Raw genomic sequence first — 17,290 nt, 5'->3', positions numbered from 1 at the left:
TTATTTAGCTAGGTGTAAAAATGCTGGTTGTATAGAAAGAACAAAGATCAGTTAGAGAGGTGGACTGATATATTTGTGGGTGTAAGGATTTGCTTTGAAATCATCCAGAAAAAAAGAGGGGGGGGTCACAGATGAAACAAAGTTGGTAAAATGTGATAGCTGTCAAAACCAGATAATGGATACATAGGGGTTCGTTATACTCTCATTTCTTGTGTTAACATTTCCCACAGTAAGTTAAAAAAGGATCATGAATAATTTGTTAAAGCATGGTTCTAAAATCTCACTGATGATCAGAATCTCCTAGGGAGTTTTAAAAAAAACAGATTCTGGGAGCTGCAGTCCTCCAGAATCAATCTTCTGTGGGTATGTTTGCACTGGACAGAAGAATGTGTCATTTTGCAATTTCCCAGGTCTTTGGTACTGCTGGTCCTCCCAGACACCACAGCCAGATGTCACCTATTCTAAATCTGACCCAGGAAGTCTTACACCAGGCTTTCCTCCTCCTTCCTATTTCTGTCTTTCCAAGCCTTTCTCTGCTCCTCTGTCCTCTTTTCCTTTTCAGCACTGCATTAAGACCAGGGGCAGGAACCTTTGGAGGGGCACAGCGACCTAATGGCCCCTGGGAATGGGCATAGGTGAACCTTTCCCACTCTTGTCTGGGTCTCAAGTGTCCTTGCTGTTGAACGATGCCCTACCCTCATGTCATTATAATGTTCACAAAGTTCTCTTACTAAACAGGGGTGGGACATGTGTCACTGTCCAGGTGTACCTCAAAATGAAGCTGTTTGGGAAATATGGCTTTAATATTACAGTCTCTTTATCATCATTTGTAAACAGAAAACATCAAAATTTATTCTTAAATAATTTATTTTTTAATATTGACTTTTGTGAAAAGTTACACTTATTTATGAAAACTTGAAGGAATCCAACAGTAAATAGCTCTCTATTAGGGACAACTAAATGTGCAAATTTCAAATGCTTTCTATAATAAGTATAAATAATTCCATTTTTTCACATTAAGAATGAAAATATCGATACACACAAAATATTAAAATATTGACTTCAGAAGAACTGGATGAACACTGAAGTATTTGAAATCTTTAGAAAAAAATTATTAAGATTTATGTTGAGGAAATAGACTTATGGCACTCCAAGTGGCAAACATGTCAGGTAGCACAAGTAAAGGCTGTGTAGAGTTATAGGTTGCTAATATTTTTAGGTCATAAGATCTGGACCAAAAAAAAAAAAAAAAAAAAAAGGCAGCCTTTACCTCTAGGGACAATTTGTTTCCCCCTTTTTCTAGAACAAGTATGACGGTAACATAAAGCAAATAGAGAAACTGCAGGCCAAGGACAAAAAGAAATTTCCTTATGCTCATGGTCACAGGGTTTTGCTGTCCTGGCGCTAAAGTGCCACTGGATGTGAGGTTACTGCCAGCACCCCAGGACACAGTGTTAAACAGCAAATAAAACCATCATTAAAGGTCACATCTTCCCGTGACCTCCTCCAATTTCATCCCTATTCCTTCCCAATCTCATCTTTAAGGAGGTAGGATACTCAAAGGCATCTGTCTACTGCAGAAAGCAGGTGGCTAGGAGGTGGCTCTGACCCAAGTTTCATTAAGAAGCATGAGCTTTTAATGACTACACCTTTGATGCAATTCCTTCTTTCTTAGGGAAGACAACCATGGTACATCAAAGAGACCAAATCCCCAAGGTACTAAGGAACTCGCCTAAAAGACGACAATACGAATATGTTACTTCAAGAAGACATTACAGCAAGCGCTTTACCCAGAGCAGAAGAAACGTCTTCATTTAAATAACCTTGAAGTTTGAAATAAAATAAATAAAGTGAATTACATAGACACAATAGGGAGCTCACTTTAACAAGACAGCTGGTTGAATTCATGCAAGCTCTATACAGATGGCGCCCCAACAACAACCAGAAAATAGGTTATTATTCAGTTTTCCTACTTAAATCTCTAGGGCAGCATTTCAATGTAATAAAAAAATTCCCTCATACATAATATAAGGGTACATTATATATGTACACATTTTTATGCACACCTCAGTTCAAGCTAACTTCTTTAGAAGTGAAGACAGTGATAATCAAAGAGTCACACATCTTCCCACTAGAATATTCTGTTTCTTCAAAGGTGCATACGGTAAAGAGCAGCTGGTTTGCTTTTCAGTGTGAACTTATTCAGTCTCAGCAGCCTCAGAACCACAGTCTGTGGATGGCTGTGTCTGCCATGTCCGTGGGAAAGAGACAAGGCGGGGAGGAAAAGGCCACTCACCACCGAGTGGCACTCTGGACATGTCGGGTCTCCCTGAGCTTCCTGGACTCCCGGCCAAAGGCTGCGGCCCGTGGAGCTTCAGCTCTGGGCCAGGCCCACGTGCGGCTGGGCGGGTGGAATGGCTCTGGGTTTCCCAGCCCGCCTGCCTGAGCATCTTCTCCCTTTCTTCCCGAGATGATGAAGCCGTCCTGGCACCCAAGTCCATGAAATTCCTGGCTTTCCAAGTGGCAGGTGAGGAGGAGGAAGAGGAGGAAAAGGAGGAGGAGGAGGAGGAGGAGGAGGAGGAGGAGAGGAGAAGGAGGAGGAGCAGCAGCAGCCCCCGGCTGGGCAGGACCAGACCCATCTGCCACCAGTCACTAGCCTTGCTCTTGCTCAAAGGCCACGTGGGAACGCTGGCGGCGACGACAGCGACCGGAGCTTCTCTTTGCTCCCCGGCTCAAAGCCGCCCTGGAGCTCCCCGCTGCGGCACAGGAGTGTTCGGGGGCTAGCACCATGCTGGCTAAGGCTCGAGGCGCCCCGTGGCTGGGCCAGCCCGCCGCATCCCTCAGCCGTACAGCTGCTTGAACTGGAAGCACTCGTTGCAGTAGCCACTACACTTGGCGTTGCCGAAGTGATCACAGGCGGGGGCCCGGCAGCGCTGCTTGGGGGGTTCCTCGGGAACCGGCTCGCCCCGGTGGACCCCGGCGCCCACTCGCTGGCTGAGGTGCTGGCACTCCATGCAGAGCTCCTCGCTGCGGCAGGCCAGGATGTTCTTGCAGGAGGCCCGGGCACACTTGGGCCTGGAGGCACTCGGGGTGCTTCGAGGAGCGTCTCTGCGCTGGCTGGATCGCTGAGTGGAAAGGGCAGAGAGAGCTGTTGGTCCCATTTTCTCAGGGAGAACACCAGGCAATCCCATTAGCCAGGAAGGGAGCTACAGAGAACTCGATGGGATGGAGAGCATCTGCCTGACCCAGGGAAACCGGAGCGGCACACACAGTCTGAGAATGGGAGCTCTCCAAGGACGCCTCCCCGCCCAGGACCATGAAAGCAGGCCTGGCCCCCGGGAGGCCGAGTACCAGGCCTGGCCCAGTGGCCTGCGAAGCCTGGCCCAGCGGCCTCTGCTTGGATTAGTAATATGCTGCCCTTCTTGTGAACAAAGGGACAGGCGCCCATGAGCCAAAGTTTGCTTTTCTTATGTGCCACTGTGTGGAGGCACTGGGGTTGCTCTGTCTCCTCCTCCTGTCTCGTGACAAAGGATTACTTCAGAAAGCCTGCTGGCCACTCAGATGCCTTTGCTGCTACTAAAGCTCAAGCAGTCTCTGTTCAATGTCTGGCTTTCTGTGGACTTTAAGAGGTTTTATTCTATGGATAACTCGACTTAGTTTTTAAGTCATCTTTTTTTTTTTTTTAAGATTTTATTTATTTATTCATGAGAGACAGAGGCAGAGGGAGAAGCAGGCTGCCTGCGGGGAACCTGATACAGGACATGATCCCAGGACCCTGGGATCATGCCCTGAGCTGAAGGCAGCCGCTCAACCACTGAGCCACCCAGGCGTCCCTCCATTTAATTTTTAAATGAGTTCTAAAGTACACTTAAGCCATGAAAATCAAGAGTAGCTACTGCACTTCCAACCCTGGGGGCCACATGACTTCTCTCCACCCCTGCAATTCTTCCCTGGAACTTGGCTGGGAGGAGAGTCTGATGGTCTGGTCAGAAGCAGGGGCTCCAGCCAGGAGGGCATCCTGGCGGGGCAGGGAAAGTACCTCAAAATGTCTCACCAGTTGCTCTTCGGTCCTTTTCGCTTCATGAAATCTCTGACTCTGAGCTTCAATGAAACACTTCTGACAGTATCCTTCAAACACGGTGCTGCCAACGGTGCCACATTCCCTCCCCAAACACGGAACAGCGTTCTGGAACCTGGGGGCCGTGGGACTGGCTTTTGTTGAGGCAGTGACAAAATCTAAAAGAGAGTTTGGGGCCCATCAGTGTCACATGTGGTCTCCAAGCAGGGAGAGACCTTGCTGTTAAAGAAAAAGACAGGTTCTGGATGCAGCTTAGGGCAGCCTATGCCATGCATCCATGAACACAGCCTTTTATAAATTCAGCCAAATAAAAAATGGTAATAATGTCATCATCAAAACATCTATAACTTTACAGATGTCTCACTTTTGAATGTGCTGCACTGGCCAGGTACAGTAACAGAACATGCAAAGACGTCAACTTCCCATCCCTCTTTCAAGCTAGAGATTGCTAAAACTACCCAGGTTTTCTTACAATGTTGGCAGAGGCTTCCTTCAGTCCAGCTACTGCTCTTTGGATCTTGAATGTTCTCTATCACACCTACGTTTCCAAAGAAGTCCTGTTTAAACTCTACCTTATAAATGCCAGATGCTGCATGACCTCATGACACAAATCCTCTGAACTCTATCTACGAGGTGCTATAGGGTTTTGGAAGGTGGATTTCTGTGGCTTACGTCTCCAGGCAACTGTCCCACTGTGCCCACCACCCAGAGGGGCTGCTTTCTTGCAGCTTCTAGACCAGGGGTTTGAAACGGGGTTAGGAAACTAATCATGTCACTCACGTTTGTTTTCTCTGTACTCGATGAAACACAGCGTGCAGAAGCCTTTGTTTTCTGGAGTCCCAAAATACATGCAGCCGGCTTTTCTGCATTTGCTGGTCCCCGTCCTGTCCCCTGGAGTCCGTGTGGCCTGAGAGAGGCAGCCGGAGGGAGCCTCGGTCCCGGCTCTGCGGCAAGCATGTGGGGAGAGACTCTGGATGAGCTGCGAGGGGTCTGACTTGGACCGCTGGTGACAGGAAGGAGGGACGCTGGAGCTGAGGCCCGAGGAGGGCTCCGCTGTAGTCCTTTTGAAGCACGTACTGCAGATGCCGTTAAATGTCCGGGTGACATCCTGTAAGCAGGCTCGGCACTTCCCAGGGTCTAAGTGCCTCATGCTGTCCGGGCTGTGGCCTGCAGTAAGCTGCCGGGCGTTGTGGCAGCGCTCGCAAAATCCGTTGTGCTGCACGTTCAGTGTGAAGGGGCAGCCGGGACTCCTGCACTTCATCGCGGTGGTCTCGCTGAATAGGAAAAGGCTGGGGGCTGTCGGAGGGGCCGAATGAGGTCCCCCAGCTGGCTCTTCGGGGCTCCAGCCCATGGGCTCATAGGCCTCTCCCCGGGAGGGCCCAAGCACTATGCCCGGGAGCACCTCAGGGCCTGGCTTGGAGTGCAGCCTGGAGGATTTGCTTTGGTTCTTTTGCCGCCTCTCTGAGCATTCGTGGCACAAAGGCTGGGTGTTCACTGACATGAAGAAAGGACAGTTGGGTGTTTCACATTTTACGTCCATGAGAGAAAGCTGGGGAACGGAAGGTTCCAAAGGATTCTGAGCATGCATCTCTCTCCGCTCCTGCTCATTGTTCTCCTGCCACTTCTTGTACTCGTGCTGGACGAGCTCAAAGTAATCATCTACCAGATTTATTTCTTTGGGTAAGTTGGCTTCATCCAGCCTAAAGACCAAAAGGAAAAATATGAGGCTACACACAAACACAGATACACACTACACACACACGATTTCATATCATTAGTTCATAGGGCAAACTTTTAGAATGTGGATTATGGCATTAACTTCACAAGCATTCACTGAAATGCAGGCTCATGATTAAGAGTCTGCGCTTCCAATGTAGCACAGTCCATCTAAGAAGATTTCGTTATTTCGAGAATCAAAATCTTACTTAATCAATCTTGGTCCAACCCAAATTACAGATAATTCTAAAGAAAGGGCTATTCTGGGGATGCCTCCACACTTGATTACTCTATTCCTCTTCTCAAAAGTCACTTTTACCTTTTAACTTCTCTCAAACTTCTATGAAAATATTACATAGGGTATTCATTTGGGATGAGGCTACTTCATAGTCTACTTTGAGAGCTCGTTGCCTCTATTTTGCTGTTATTGATCTTATTGATCTTAAACTTGTGCCTGGTCTGTATCAGCATTAACCACCCCGCACAGTGACTAAGTAGCCGCCACGCTCACAGGTGCTGTCCATGGACTTCTGATCTTCTGTAATGGGCCCGCCTCCGCTTTGAGAAACGGATTCTCCTATCCCTCCATCGTCCCCTCTTGTGTATTTCAAGTCCTAACAAACAGGCATCTAACAGGAAGCCAGTGTTTAATATATGGATACCTGTACAACAAGCACTCTGGGTCTCTGTCACTTTCATGTGGCCAAAATCGTATGGCTGCCACAGAAACATGATCTACAGCCCAGTCTGTGTCTGATGTGTCTGTCTTTACCAAGAAGCCAAAAAAAAAAGGCTTTCATCTCCAAGAATTTTCGTTTGCTAGCTTAGTCCTAGAGCAATTAAAACAAAACAAAACTATCCTTGGTTTAATACAATATACTTAAAAGCCACAATTCCGTCAGCATCCAGATATGCAGGAAAATCTCCATGAATAAATTACTTTTTCCCATGTGAAACCCAAATTAGCATGGCCTCCGGTCATCCTCTCTGACTCATGTACACCACTCTGAATTTGTTTCACATTGGAGAAGATTGGCTTCAAATAACTTTATGGTTATTTGAGCTGGGGTGGCACTGCCTTATGTGGTGGAAGTAAAAGCAACTGAAGATGACAAAGGGTAGAGCTAAGGATAAACTCTTACTTTGCAGCATTGATCAAATGGGTGGTGCCATGGTCCCAGCCTTGGACAGGAATTTCGATCACCATCAAGTACTCTTTCAAGAGCTTTTCCTTCATCTCGTTTTCAGGATCTGTCAAAAAGTGAACTTTTAAGTCTTCAAACCTTCCTCGCTCTCTGTTAACGAGTGGAACAGCTCGGATTTCTGAGGGGAAAAAAATAACACGTAAGCGACACATGGTTCTACTAAATGAAATTATGTGTGAGGCCACATATATAATGATCACATTTTGAAAACATAAAAAGGATACAAGGAAAGAGTAGAAAAGTATCACCTAGTCCCAGTCGCACTCAGATGAAGAAACAAACTACATTAAACTCTAACATAAAATGCTTTGTTCTGGAAGGTTAGAGAATATCAGGCAGCCTGGAGGCAGTGGATCTCATTGGTTAAACTGCCACACTTCGGAACCAGACTGATCTGAGATTGAATCCTCACTTTGCCATTATCAAGCTCTGTGGCATCAGGCAAGTTATTGAATCTCTCTGAGTTTCAAGGGTCTCATCTGTAAGATAAGGCTCCCAGGGCTTATAGCCCATAGGAACGCTATGAGGATGAGATGAAATGAAATGAAATGCTGTCTCTAAAGCACTTAGCACACACACTCTTCCACTGGAAGCCATCATAATAGCAGCTAACCTGACAGACATTTATCTGCTCCATGCCAGGGCTCTGTGTGCCTCATTCAGTTATGGATCAAATGGATCAAATGGCAGTAGTCATGGGTGTATATGTATCTCCTACTTGCAATTAAGCTATGGAAAGTGCTTTCCAAGCCATACACAAAGATAGTGGGTATTGGGAATATTGCCACTGCATTACTGTTGCTAATCAGGCACATGAAACAACACTGTATTCATATAAAAAATAGCTAATAAACATAAATGAGGCTATTGCCAGAGAGCCCTAAGGGGCCTCATGTTCAGTGGGAACAGGGCATCCCAGTATCTACCAGCAGTTACAAATGTGAACTCATGCTTGGTTTTCTTACCAGGTCCGCTGTCTTTCAGGGTCACCAGGGGTACAAAATGCTGGCTGTCATAGCCGAGAATGATGGGGTATCGGTAGCACTCCTGCGCTGGCCAGTGGAGAGGCAAGTAAATCCCGCCCACCTTCAAAGGAGCGAAATTAGAACCCGATTCCAAACTTCTCAGCATTTTGTCTGTTTAGAGAAGGAGCAAAAGAAATAAGGCTCTCAGGTGATTTTCATCAAATTCCCTTCAGCTACTATTGCCCCTGGGAAGTCTGGGTTTTTCCCAAGAACTAAAGCATTAAAGCTCAACAGCACTCGAATACAAATAAGCGACCCGTGGCCTCTCACCTGAAATCACAATGATTGGCCTTCTAAGGATGTTGCAAAGGACAAATATGTGTATTTCTTCCAGGGAGTTATACTGAAGTCCACCTCGGGCCACAGGTGTCTCCGTGGATGCCATTTTGACGAGGCTGTCCCATTCATCGGTCCAATTCTAAAGAGAAGCAGGTAAAGGGAAAAATCATGATTGAATGTACTATGCATTAAAAACTCAGTCTGACTTCGTGATAGAATCATTCACTTATATAACTCAGCTTACTTTTCCCCTTTTTGGAAATCATCGTTCAAATGATCACCCTTTTTCCCCCTTTTGGTTTTTTTTCCTTTACTTTTTTCCACTCTAAGGCAAACTAACAAGCGGGGGAGGATGGGGACAGCACCTGCCTTCAAAAAAATCCCTGATGAGGCATAACACCAAAGCCCCTTATCCAAATGTACACAAAAATTCCAAGCCTGTGACTGAGAATGGGGAGCCCCATGTCTGATTTTGATTGGCGGGCTCAGCAAAGTGTGCAAAGGGCAGGCAGGTTGGAAAGCAACCAAAACACCACAGGAAAGGCTGTGAGCAGATGTCCTTCTAAAAGGAAGAGACGCACAGCTGGGAATCTGTTGCCTGGAAACCTCCCAGCAGTGACAAAAGCCTCAGGGTCATCCCATCAGAGGTTTCGGGTGTTTTCCATTGACTACGCTTTGCTTCGCCAAGTGCACATGACCTAGTAAATCATATGCTCCTTGAGAGCAGGGGCTGGCCTGAGGGACCCTTTGCTCACCTTGGAGCTCTATCGATAGATACTTCATGGGGGAACATACCCGAGTGTCGTAGCAAAGTCCCGTTTCCACAAACTCCTGAGATTTAAGAGACTCCAGCTGCCAGCGGAATTTAAAGTTGCGTGTATCCGTCTCCTTGAGAGTGCTGAAGAGCGCCTTCCTCAGAACCAAATCTGTGTCCTGAACACCCCACATGTACTGAGAGGCAGCATGCATGAGGCAGTTTCCATCGCCTGAGGACAGAATCCATACACATCAAAGGCCTGAAAAGGTTTTTAAGATGCATGAGCCCTGCTGCTATCAGAGGGGACCCAAGAGGGCATGTGAGAAATGGCAGTGGTTTAATTTCTTAGTCCAAGGGCTAATGAGATCATTGCACACGGTGATGACAGCTTTAAGGGAAAAAACAAAAATTCTTTTCGCTCTTATTTTTAATGCCTGACACCAACAGAGCAAAGGAACCAGGGAATGATTATTGGGGGACCTTGGGTCTAGCCCGGCTTGCCCTAACTGGTTTAGGTGTCACCTTTGGGGGAAATTTGTCAACTTCTGTGTATTTCTTCTCTTTGTGAAATAAGGGTATTGGATTAAGATCTCTACAGTTCATTTCGTTCTAGCATTCCTTGATGTTTTGGCTAAGACAAAGGCACGGTTACTCTCTGGCTCTACAGAGAACACACAAGGTGATATGCACAAACCAGGAAGCTGGCTTGGCTCCGTTCACTAGACAAGGACAGTCTGGCTATGACTCAGTGGTAAATGACTTGACCATTCCACTGAGGCCTCTGGGGCCTGGGAGTTTCCTCTCCTGGTTTGTGAAGTGGGATCAAGAACCCCGAGTTACCTCCTCAGCCTGCCTTTTGAGCATGTGAGAAAAAGATAGGTCTAAATTTACTCCATTAACCTGTTCCTTTCACAGGCTAAAACCCACAATTCAAGAGACTGCCTTTTTTTTCCCAACCTCAAACAATAAACATTTGGGGAGAATGTTTAATACCAAACAAGTTAACTCCTTACTATCTTGTGGGCAAATGCACCACCGTTTTCAGAAAGAAGAGTTCAACTGTTTTCTTACATTACTCTACAAGCAGGGCTATAAAAGCTTTTTGAAATTTTTATCAAATCTTAATTGTAGCCAAACTGTAAAAAACAAAAACAAAACAACAATGAAGGCCCCTCAAGCATATACATCCGCAGCAGGCATCCCTGCAATTCATAGACACAGAAAGACAAGCTAAGCTAAGTAAGGATTCACACAAGCGAACAAAAAAGATCGCTCAGCCTTTTGTCTTGGCAGAAGTGTGGCAACGATTGCATTCTGTTGAAATTTCCCCTTTGCAAAATCTAGAGCAAAGATAAGGCTTTTTTTTCTTCTTCTTGTGCTTACTTTCAGTTCTTTATTGAGATGCACCAGTACAAAATTCCCTAAGTAACATCTGGAATTCCCCAGTGCTAAGTGATTTGACTAGCAATTGAGCAACAGCTATTGTACTTTTTGTTCTGGTGTGTAGACATTTAAACTGCGAAGGGCGCCCTGGACTTTCCAAGTGGGTGTGGCCAGGGTGAGCTGGAATAGGGCTACTCATTATACAAGTGAAATCGCCACAGCCAATAGACGCTGGAATTTTTCACATGAAGTTTCAATTTTATGCCACCTACTCCCTTCCTCATTCACCGCAGTCTCATATCCTCAAATGCAAACTTGTGAATCACCCCCTCCCCAAACAGACCATTGATTTTGTAGAACCCTCCTAGTGGAGAAAGGTTTTTTTTTTTTTTTTTTTTTAAAAAAAAAAAAAGGTGCTTCATAAAAGCCAGAGTAAAAGTCACTTTGTCTATCCCCCCTCCTCTAAATATCTTTTCTCCCTTTTCCAGAATTTTAAGAAATTTTCTTCAAACTGGGAAAATAAAAGGGTCTGAGCCCCCAAATTCCTATTTCCCAGAAATTGTTATAAAACACTTGCTTCTGTAGCTTGATTTGTAGCATGAATCCTTGTTGACTTTAATGACTTATCTTGGCAAGACAAGTGTTGACTATTTACATTCATTTCTTCTTAAGGCAGAAGTTCAACCTAAAATGTCAGTTAATTCTGTTAAAGATCGGAAGGTTTTCCTTTTCCTACCACATCTCTAATCTGTTTCCAACTTTCCCAACGTTCACTCTGTCTTTTTGGTAACAAAATGGAAGAGAGTTAAAACCACAAGCTGTCAGGAATATAAACCCCTTGATGATGACTTAACATAATTACCCACTTCTACGCATCACTTGATTTAAGGCCAAGAACAATGTAAACACTAGCTCTCCCCAGTTTTCATTCTACTTTTGTTTCTAAGAATCTGTACTTCAAAAGTACAAGATGCAAGATATTGTAGTAATTATACACAAGACCCCCCCACCAGAATACGTATCTCCAATCACTCCACATGACCCAACTCAAAAATGTCCAAAGTTAAGGTATCAACTAACTTAATTATCCTCTCACTGACAAGGATTTCCTATGCTTAGGGCTATTATTTTGATCGAGGTGGTCTTAAAGAAGGACTGTTACTTATATAAGTACCTGATTTCTGCCCTCACCTAGACTATAAGCATTTAATTGATGGTGAACAGTCTACTTGATGCTGTAATAATCAGTGATGTTATAACGTAGGATTTTGTATCTCGTAGGCTCGGATGTTGCCATGATACACATACTCTTGCTCAAGGGTAATAATCAAAAAACAAAACAGTGAAGTTTAGAACAGGAAACAACTACCAGTAGTAAAGGGCCAATAGGTAGATACACACAGAGAGACACAAGAAATTCAGAACTAGGAATCCCTAAAAATAGTGCAGTAAAGACCTAGAGACCTCTAAATCTGGGCTAAAAATCTCAAGTATCTTTCTACTTTGTATCTTGGGACCAAAACCAACAGAACCTAGGTAAGGGAGAGGCAGACAGCAGCCATTCACTGGTTAAGCCATAACATGTCATCAATTCAAAATATGTAAGGTCATCATTATGAACATTTTCTAATGATTGTGGGAGACAATAGTAATACTAATTTTCACACCATGCTTTCCTTTTGAACTTAAAGTCTTTTAAGGTTTCCATGACTGGCCAGGAAAGGGTATTTTACAAATGATTACACAAATAGCCACAAAAATTAAGATACCTAAGTCCCCTAATGGGAGGCACCGTGTTTAGAGATGCATTCCTCAAGCCTGAGTGGTTCTGCTCTCTAATATGCACAACTACAAAATATCCTTAATAAAAACACCTGTATACAAGCTTGCTTTTATCACATGCTTTTTATTGAGTATTCTATACTAAGGTGGTTATGCTCTCAAAAGGCTTGAGTTTGGACCAGTGCTATTAGACTTTGATGAATGGGGATCCAGTACTGTGGGAGCCAACCCCTAGACAAAAGCTTCTTACCATTCGTTTTCAGTGCCACCAGCTTCCTGACTTCCCGACACCAGTTGAGCTTCTTCTGGCTTTCCAGGGAGGCCTGGATGCTTCTGTCAATGAGGGCTTTGTGGATGATCTCCCGAAATTGTGGACAAAACTGGCAAGTTCTAAACATTTCTAGTGTGTATCGGTGCATGGATTTAAAATGATGAATGATCCCATTGGTTGGCTTAAATATGTCTTCTGGAGTTCTCTCTCGTATCTTTACAGCTTTCCGCATGTTGCTCAAATACAAAGCCTGGGGAAGGAGCTGTTCAGCCATCGTGCTCTGCAACACCTGAAGAGGAGGGAAGAAAAACCCATTCCGTTAGCCCGACTTCGATACCACTCCTATATACCTGCCTGCAGGAAACCCCAGTGTTTGATCTTGTCATTAGCCTCATCTGTAGGCAAAAGATCTTAGTCACCTCTACTCCAGGATACTAGCTGGCCCCCGAGATTAACTCACACTGGACTGTTTTAAGTTACATCACTTTTAAAGATTAGTCTAAACAAGAGAAGGAAGGCGGGGAGTGGGTATTGAGGAGGAGGGGAATAACCCGTGTTTTCAGTAACGTCTGTCAGGGAGCCAAGCCCATCCGTCGGCAACAGGTACTGCACCTCATAACCAACAAGCTCCCCTCTCATTCGCATGCCACTCTGACACAGCCACTGGGTCTTCGGAGCTCTGAATGCCAGTGACGGGCACAAGGTGGCCCTGACAAGTCCTTAGCTTCTCCCTTAAGACCACTGCTGAGCAGCCCTGGCTTTTAGGCAAAGCCTTAATTTATCTCTTTTAAGCCCTCCCACCCTACACTGCAGAATAAATGTTTTGTGGAAAATCTCACAATTTTATGTTGTCACGTAGGCTGCTGATTAGAGTTTCCTCTTTAGCCCCGAAGAGAAATATTTATCAAGAGCTTATTTATAAAAATGTATTATAATATTTATAAAAGTTAAAACTGAATATCTTAGAACCAATGAAAAAGCCTATTTCCAGTAAGAAGCTTTGCAATTTTAACGGTCAATGATAAAGTCTTTCAGAACCTCTCCACTGAACTTCACAACATCAGAATAGGACATAGAATTATAATAATAATAATAATAATAATACAAGAATAAATTTTACACTTCCGAGAGCAGGCATTAGATTTCAATTATTTCAACTTAACTACATTTATTATCATTGTCCAGGTACCAACACTCAAATGCATTTCCCACCCTGTCTTCACCCTGGAATCCTGAAACATAATCTGCTGGTAGAAGGAAATAAAAGTCTGGAAATGGGCAAGGAAAGATGTTTCAGCCAGGGGGATGCTCATGATAAATGAAGGAAGCGGGGGGAGGGGGGTGGTGCAAAACCCAGCATCTACAACCCATGCCAATAGCGTAGGATGTTGTGAATTGATGCAACGTGGGATCTCTGCAGTGTGGAGCTGTGTGGAAAGCCACAAGCCTTAGCAGGGTGCCCCAACATACATCTTGGTTTCCAAGATGAAGGCAAAGATGGTTTTGGAGCATGAAGACATTCCCTAGGAAGTTTCATGGAGATTGCTAATCTCACTCCTGCACCATACTATTTGCCAGGGCAAGCTTCTAGTTGAGGAAGACTTGAAACCTGTGTAAGAGTGAGAAGAAACCTAGATTTTAGGGAAGCCATTCCTAGGTGGGTCTAGGCTCTCTTAAAGCCACTGATGAAGTGATTTAAAACTTGTGGTCCAAAATAGAGAGGTTAAAGTAGATGACCCAAGGTTGCTTCTGAGGAGTTTTCTGGTGATAGTTTTGGACCAGGATTCCAAATCTGATTGTCAATGAGGCCTGGGAGAAGTTATTCTCTGGGCCAGTTGGTAATCTTTCCTTCAGTTCCCTGAAGGTGGAACTGGGCAAAATTATTGCAGGGCACAAGCATAATGAAGCAATAAAAACATTACACCCATTTCCACTTTGTGGCATGGCCAGTCTCACAATCACTCATTCATCTGTCCATTGCTTAAAAAGCACTGCCTGCTCACCTGCTGAGAGCCATGCTGGATGCTGGGACTAAAAATCACAGGTGCCCTTATTCCCTGTCCACAGCCATGGCAACACAAGCACGGGTCCTGCTCAGGTTCCACACCACCCAAGGCAGACAGCTTTGCCTGGAAGCCAGATCTTCCAACACCTGCCCCTTGCAGTTCCCACAACACCATCCCTGTGCCTGCTGCTGCCAGACGGGAAGAGGCCGGAAGCAAAAAGATTTGAAACAAGCTAGGTGTTGCCTTTTGAGTTTTCCGAATCTTCTCTTAATCTCTTCTAATTTAAAGATCTTTCAGCAAAGACCTCAAATAGCACAAGCGCTCTTTGCCATATGTAAGACATGCAAATGTCAGTACTGTATAGCCCTGGGTCATCTCATTCATAGTTTTAGCCTTGCACACACTGTGGAATCGATCGCCTCCTGAAAAGAATTAGAACCCACCAGCCAAGTTCCCAGTTCTCGGACTTCTCCACGTTTAAGATGAAAGAATAAATTTTCCTGACCTATAACTGTAACGTCCTTACAGGTAAAGACATATGCTATCACCCTTACCATTTCTTTTACATTTGTCACCTCACTGACTTTTTTTTTTTTTTTTAAATCAATAAATGCCTCATCGAATTTTTGGTAACTCTCACTCCTAAACTCCAAAACTTGTACACAGAATTGTTAAAAAGAGAAAAAAAAAAAACAAAAAACAAAGAAGCACCTTAGACGATGGGAATGGAGCTATAACCGGCTGCGTAACAACTGCAGACACTAGTGCTAAGGTCCAGGGGACTGATGAACCACGGTCCTCCCCAAAGGCTGCCCTGAGACACTTGACCAGACCAGCTTTCCAAGGAAAGAAGATCAGAGGCGGGGAGAACCGAAAACAAAGCGGTCTCAAAAGCGCTGAGCTCCTTCCTTACTTAATACCACTGCTTTCCTGAGAGGCCAGGTGGCAGGATGTGGGACGACCCGGGCTGACAACGACCGTCTGACTGTGGGGTAGGGGCTGGGGCAGGGGCCTCCAGGTCGCCGTCCACTGGAGCACCCGAAAAGCCGGCCAACGTCCCGCTTGAGCATGCACACTCCTCGCGCACTGCGGCGCCTGCAGCAGCTCAGCACCGGCCCTCCGCCCACCCGCCTCCCTGCACTGGGCTGCGGGGTCTGCAAGCCGACCCAGGGCAGGCTGGCTGGCCCGGGCCCCCACGCCCCCCCCGCCCGGCGGGTGGCCTGGCTCTGCACCCGCCGGGAAGAAGCCACGGCGGGTCGGGTCTGCAAGGTCTCCGTGTCCGCGAGCATCCAGAGCTTGATCGAAAAATAAAAAAGGCACGCAAAGGGGCAAAGCACCGAGGACCACGCGACCTAGCCGTCCGGGGGCTCCTCTCCAGCCGCCTGCTGCAGCTTACGTTCCTGGCAGCATCTACAAGGAACAGCTGGCCGGAGGGCTCCCGAGCTGTCACCCCAGCGTCGTGCGCGGCCGCCTCGACTCCCAGCACTTCACATCCCGCAGTGAGCGCCGACGGCCGACGAGCTCCGGGCCGGGCCCGGGCCGACAAGCTCCCGCCCGCGAGGAGCTGCCGGTGACGCACCCGCGCAGCCCGGGCCCCGCGACGCCGCTGGCAGAGGCACGGGCACGCGGCGGTTACCTGTCCGGCCGCGCGATCCTCTTCCAGAGTCCCAAGTCCGGGTCAGGTCCGGGCCGCGCGGAGGAGGCGCCCCATGGACGCCGGGGCTCGGCGCTCGCTCGCCGCGGGGCTGTGTGGCTCGCGCCCGCCGCCGCCGCCGCCGCCGCACTTGTCCCGGCGGCTGCTGTCACCGCTCCGCCCCCGCGGGCTCCGAGCGCGCTGCACCGGCCCGCTGCGAGGACTGCAGACTGCCAGTTCTCTTTTTCCCTTTCTGTTTTACCGCCGGCGGAGAACGGGGATTTCCACCCGGGGACTTTCCAGTCACGTGACGCCCGGGCCGGCGCCGAGCCCCGCGGTCGCCGGCCGCCAGGGGGCGCAGGGGGCGCAGGGGGCGCGGGCGGCGCAGGAGGCCGGCGGCGCCCCGCCCCGCCCCGCCCCGCCCCGCCCCGCCCCGCCCCCCCGCGCGAGAAACTCCTGAGCCCCGCCCCCGGGTGTCCCCGCGTGAGTCACCTGGGCATTTCGGAAGCTGGCCCAACGTCACATCCATGTGGAAATCGCGGTGATGGGAACTGGAAATGAAATAGGTTCTTTTTTCTCAGCCGTTTTTCTGCAGAAAATCACCAACCGTGGAGAACAATAAGGGAAATAATAAAGAAAGAAAACCCTAAAAACCACCCGGGCGTCCGGGACCGCAGCCTTCGGGGCTGGGTTGGAAAAGCTAGGGCTGTGCACGTGATGAGCTCGTCGGGGAGCGCCCTACTCTGGGCCCCGGTGGGGATTTCACAACCCTCCGTGCGTCCCCATCCCAGCGTTCTGCCGCCCAGACGGCGGCCTGTTGGGGGTGACCTCCTGAGGCCCCACAGCCTTGAAATTTGCAGGAGCAAAACCTATCTTAGGTGAAGTTGGGAATCAGAGCAACTATCAGCCCTGTTCTGCACTTTACTGATTTCCCTTTCTCCCTTCCTGCACACCAGGTGCCCAGGGGGCTCGGCACGCAGGAACATTTCGGTTTAGAAATCATTTCTAGTCCATTATTACTGTCCTTGCGTGGCCCCCCTAAGGCCCTATTAGGAGCTCTTTTTCATGACCTGACAATTAGTTCAGGCCAAGGTGTCAAGGGCTGATAATACATTTTACCCACCCACGACCCCCACCCCTTATTAAATAGTGTGG

General features: G+C 47.1%; 1 protein-coding gene across 2 annotated transcripts; it reads right to left on the bottom strand.

The window, feature by feature from the left end:
• Nucleotides 1–849: 849 nt before the first annotated feature.
• Nucleotides 850–16,295, bottom strand: TNFAIP3 (TNF alpha induced protein 3). Of its 2 annotated transcripts, XM_072825085.1 has the most exons (9): nt 16,139–16,295; nt 12,476–12,785; nt 9,099–9,289; nt 8,295–8,442; nt 7,965–8,135; nt 6,937–7,117; nt 4,859–5,778; nt 4,040–4,236; nt 850–3,125 (listed from the first exon to the last, which is right to left on the bottom strand). In XM_072825085.1, the coding sequence occupies exons 2-9, from the start codon at nt 12,768–12,770 to the stop codon at nt 2,841–2,843; spliced, it is 2,388 nt and encodes a 795-aa protein (XP_072681186.1). In that variant the 5' UTR covers nt 12,771–12,785; nt 16,139–16,295; the 3' UTR covers nt 850–2,840. The 2 variants fall into 2 exon arrangements, with proteins under 2 accessions (XP_072681186.1, XP_072681184.1); XM_072825083.1 differs by lacking the exon at nt 16,139–16,295 and having other exon boundaries at nt 4,055–4,236; nt 12,476–12,809.
• Between the last annotated feature and the right edge of the window lie 995 nt (nt 16,296–17,290).

This window comes from Canis lupus, chromosome 1 (genome assembly GCF_048164855.1).
Source record: "Canis lupus baileyi chromosome 1, mCanLup2.hap1, whole genome shotgun sequence".
Classification (NCBI taxonomy): Eukaryota; Metazoa; Chordata; class Mammalia; order Carnivora; family Canidae; genus Canis; species Canis lupus.
Note: the sequence above shows the minus strand (reverse complement) of the source record. Positions and strands in the feature narration are given on the sequence as shown.

What these genes read in the sequence shown, in the direction of transcription:
- TNFAIP3 (XM_072825085.1), bottom strand. Translation starts at nt 12,770, where the DNA reads ATGGCTGAACAGCTCCTTCCCCAGGCTTTGTATTTGAGCAACATGCGG. An exon ending in GACTTTGCTACGACACTCGG is followed by an intron (nt 8,443 to 9,098) that starts GTATGTTCCCCC and finishes GCTTCTCTTTAG; the next exon opens with AATTGGACCGATGAATGGGA. An exon ending in GCCAATCATTGTGATTTCAG is followed by an intron (nt 8,136 to 8,294) that starts GTGAGAGGCCAC and finishes TTCTCTAAACAG; the next exon opens with ACAAAATGCTGAGAAGTTTG.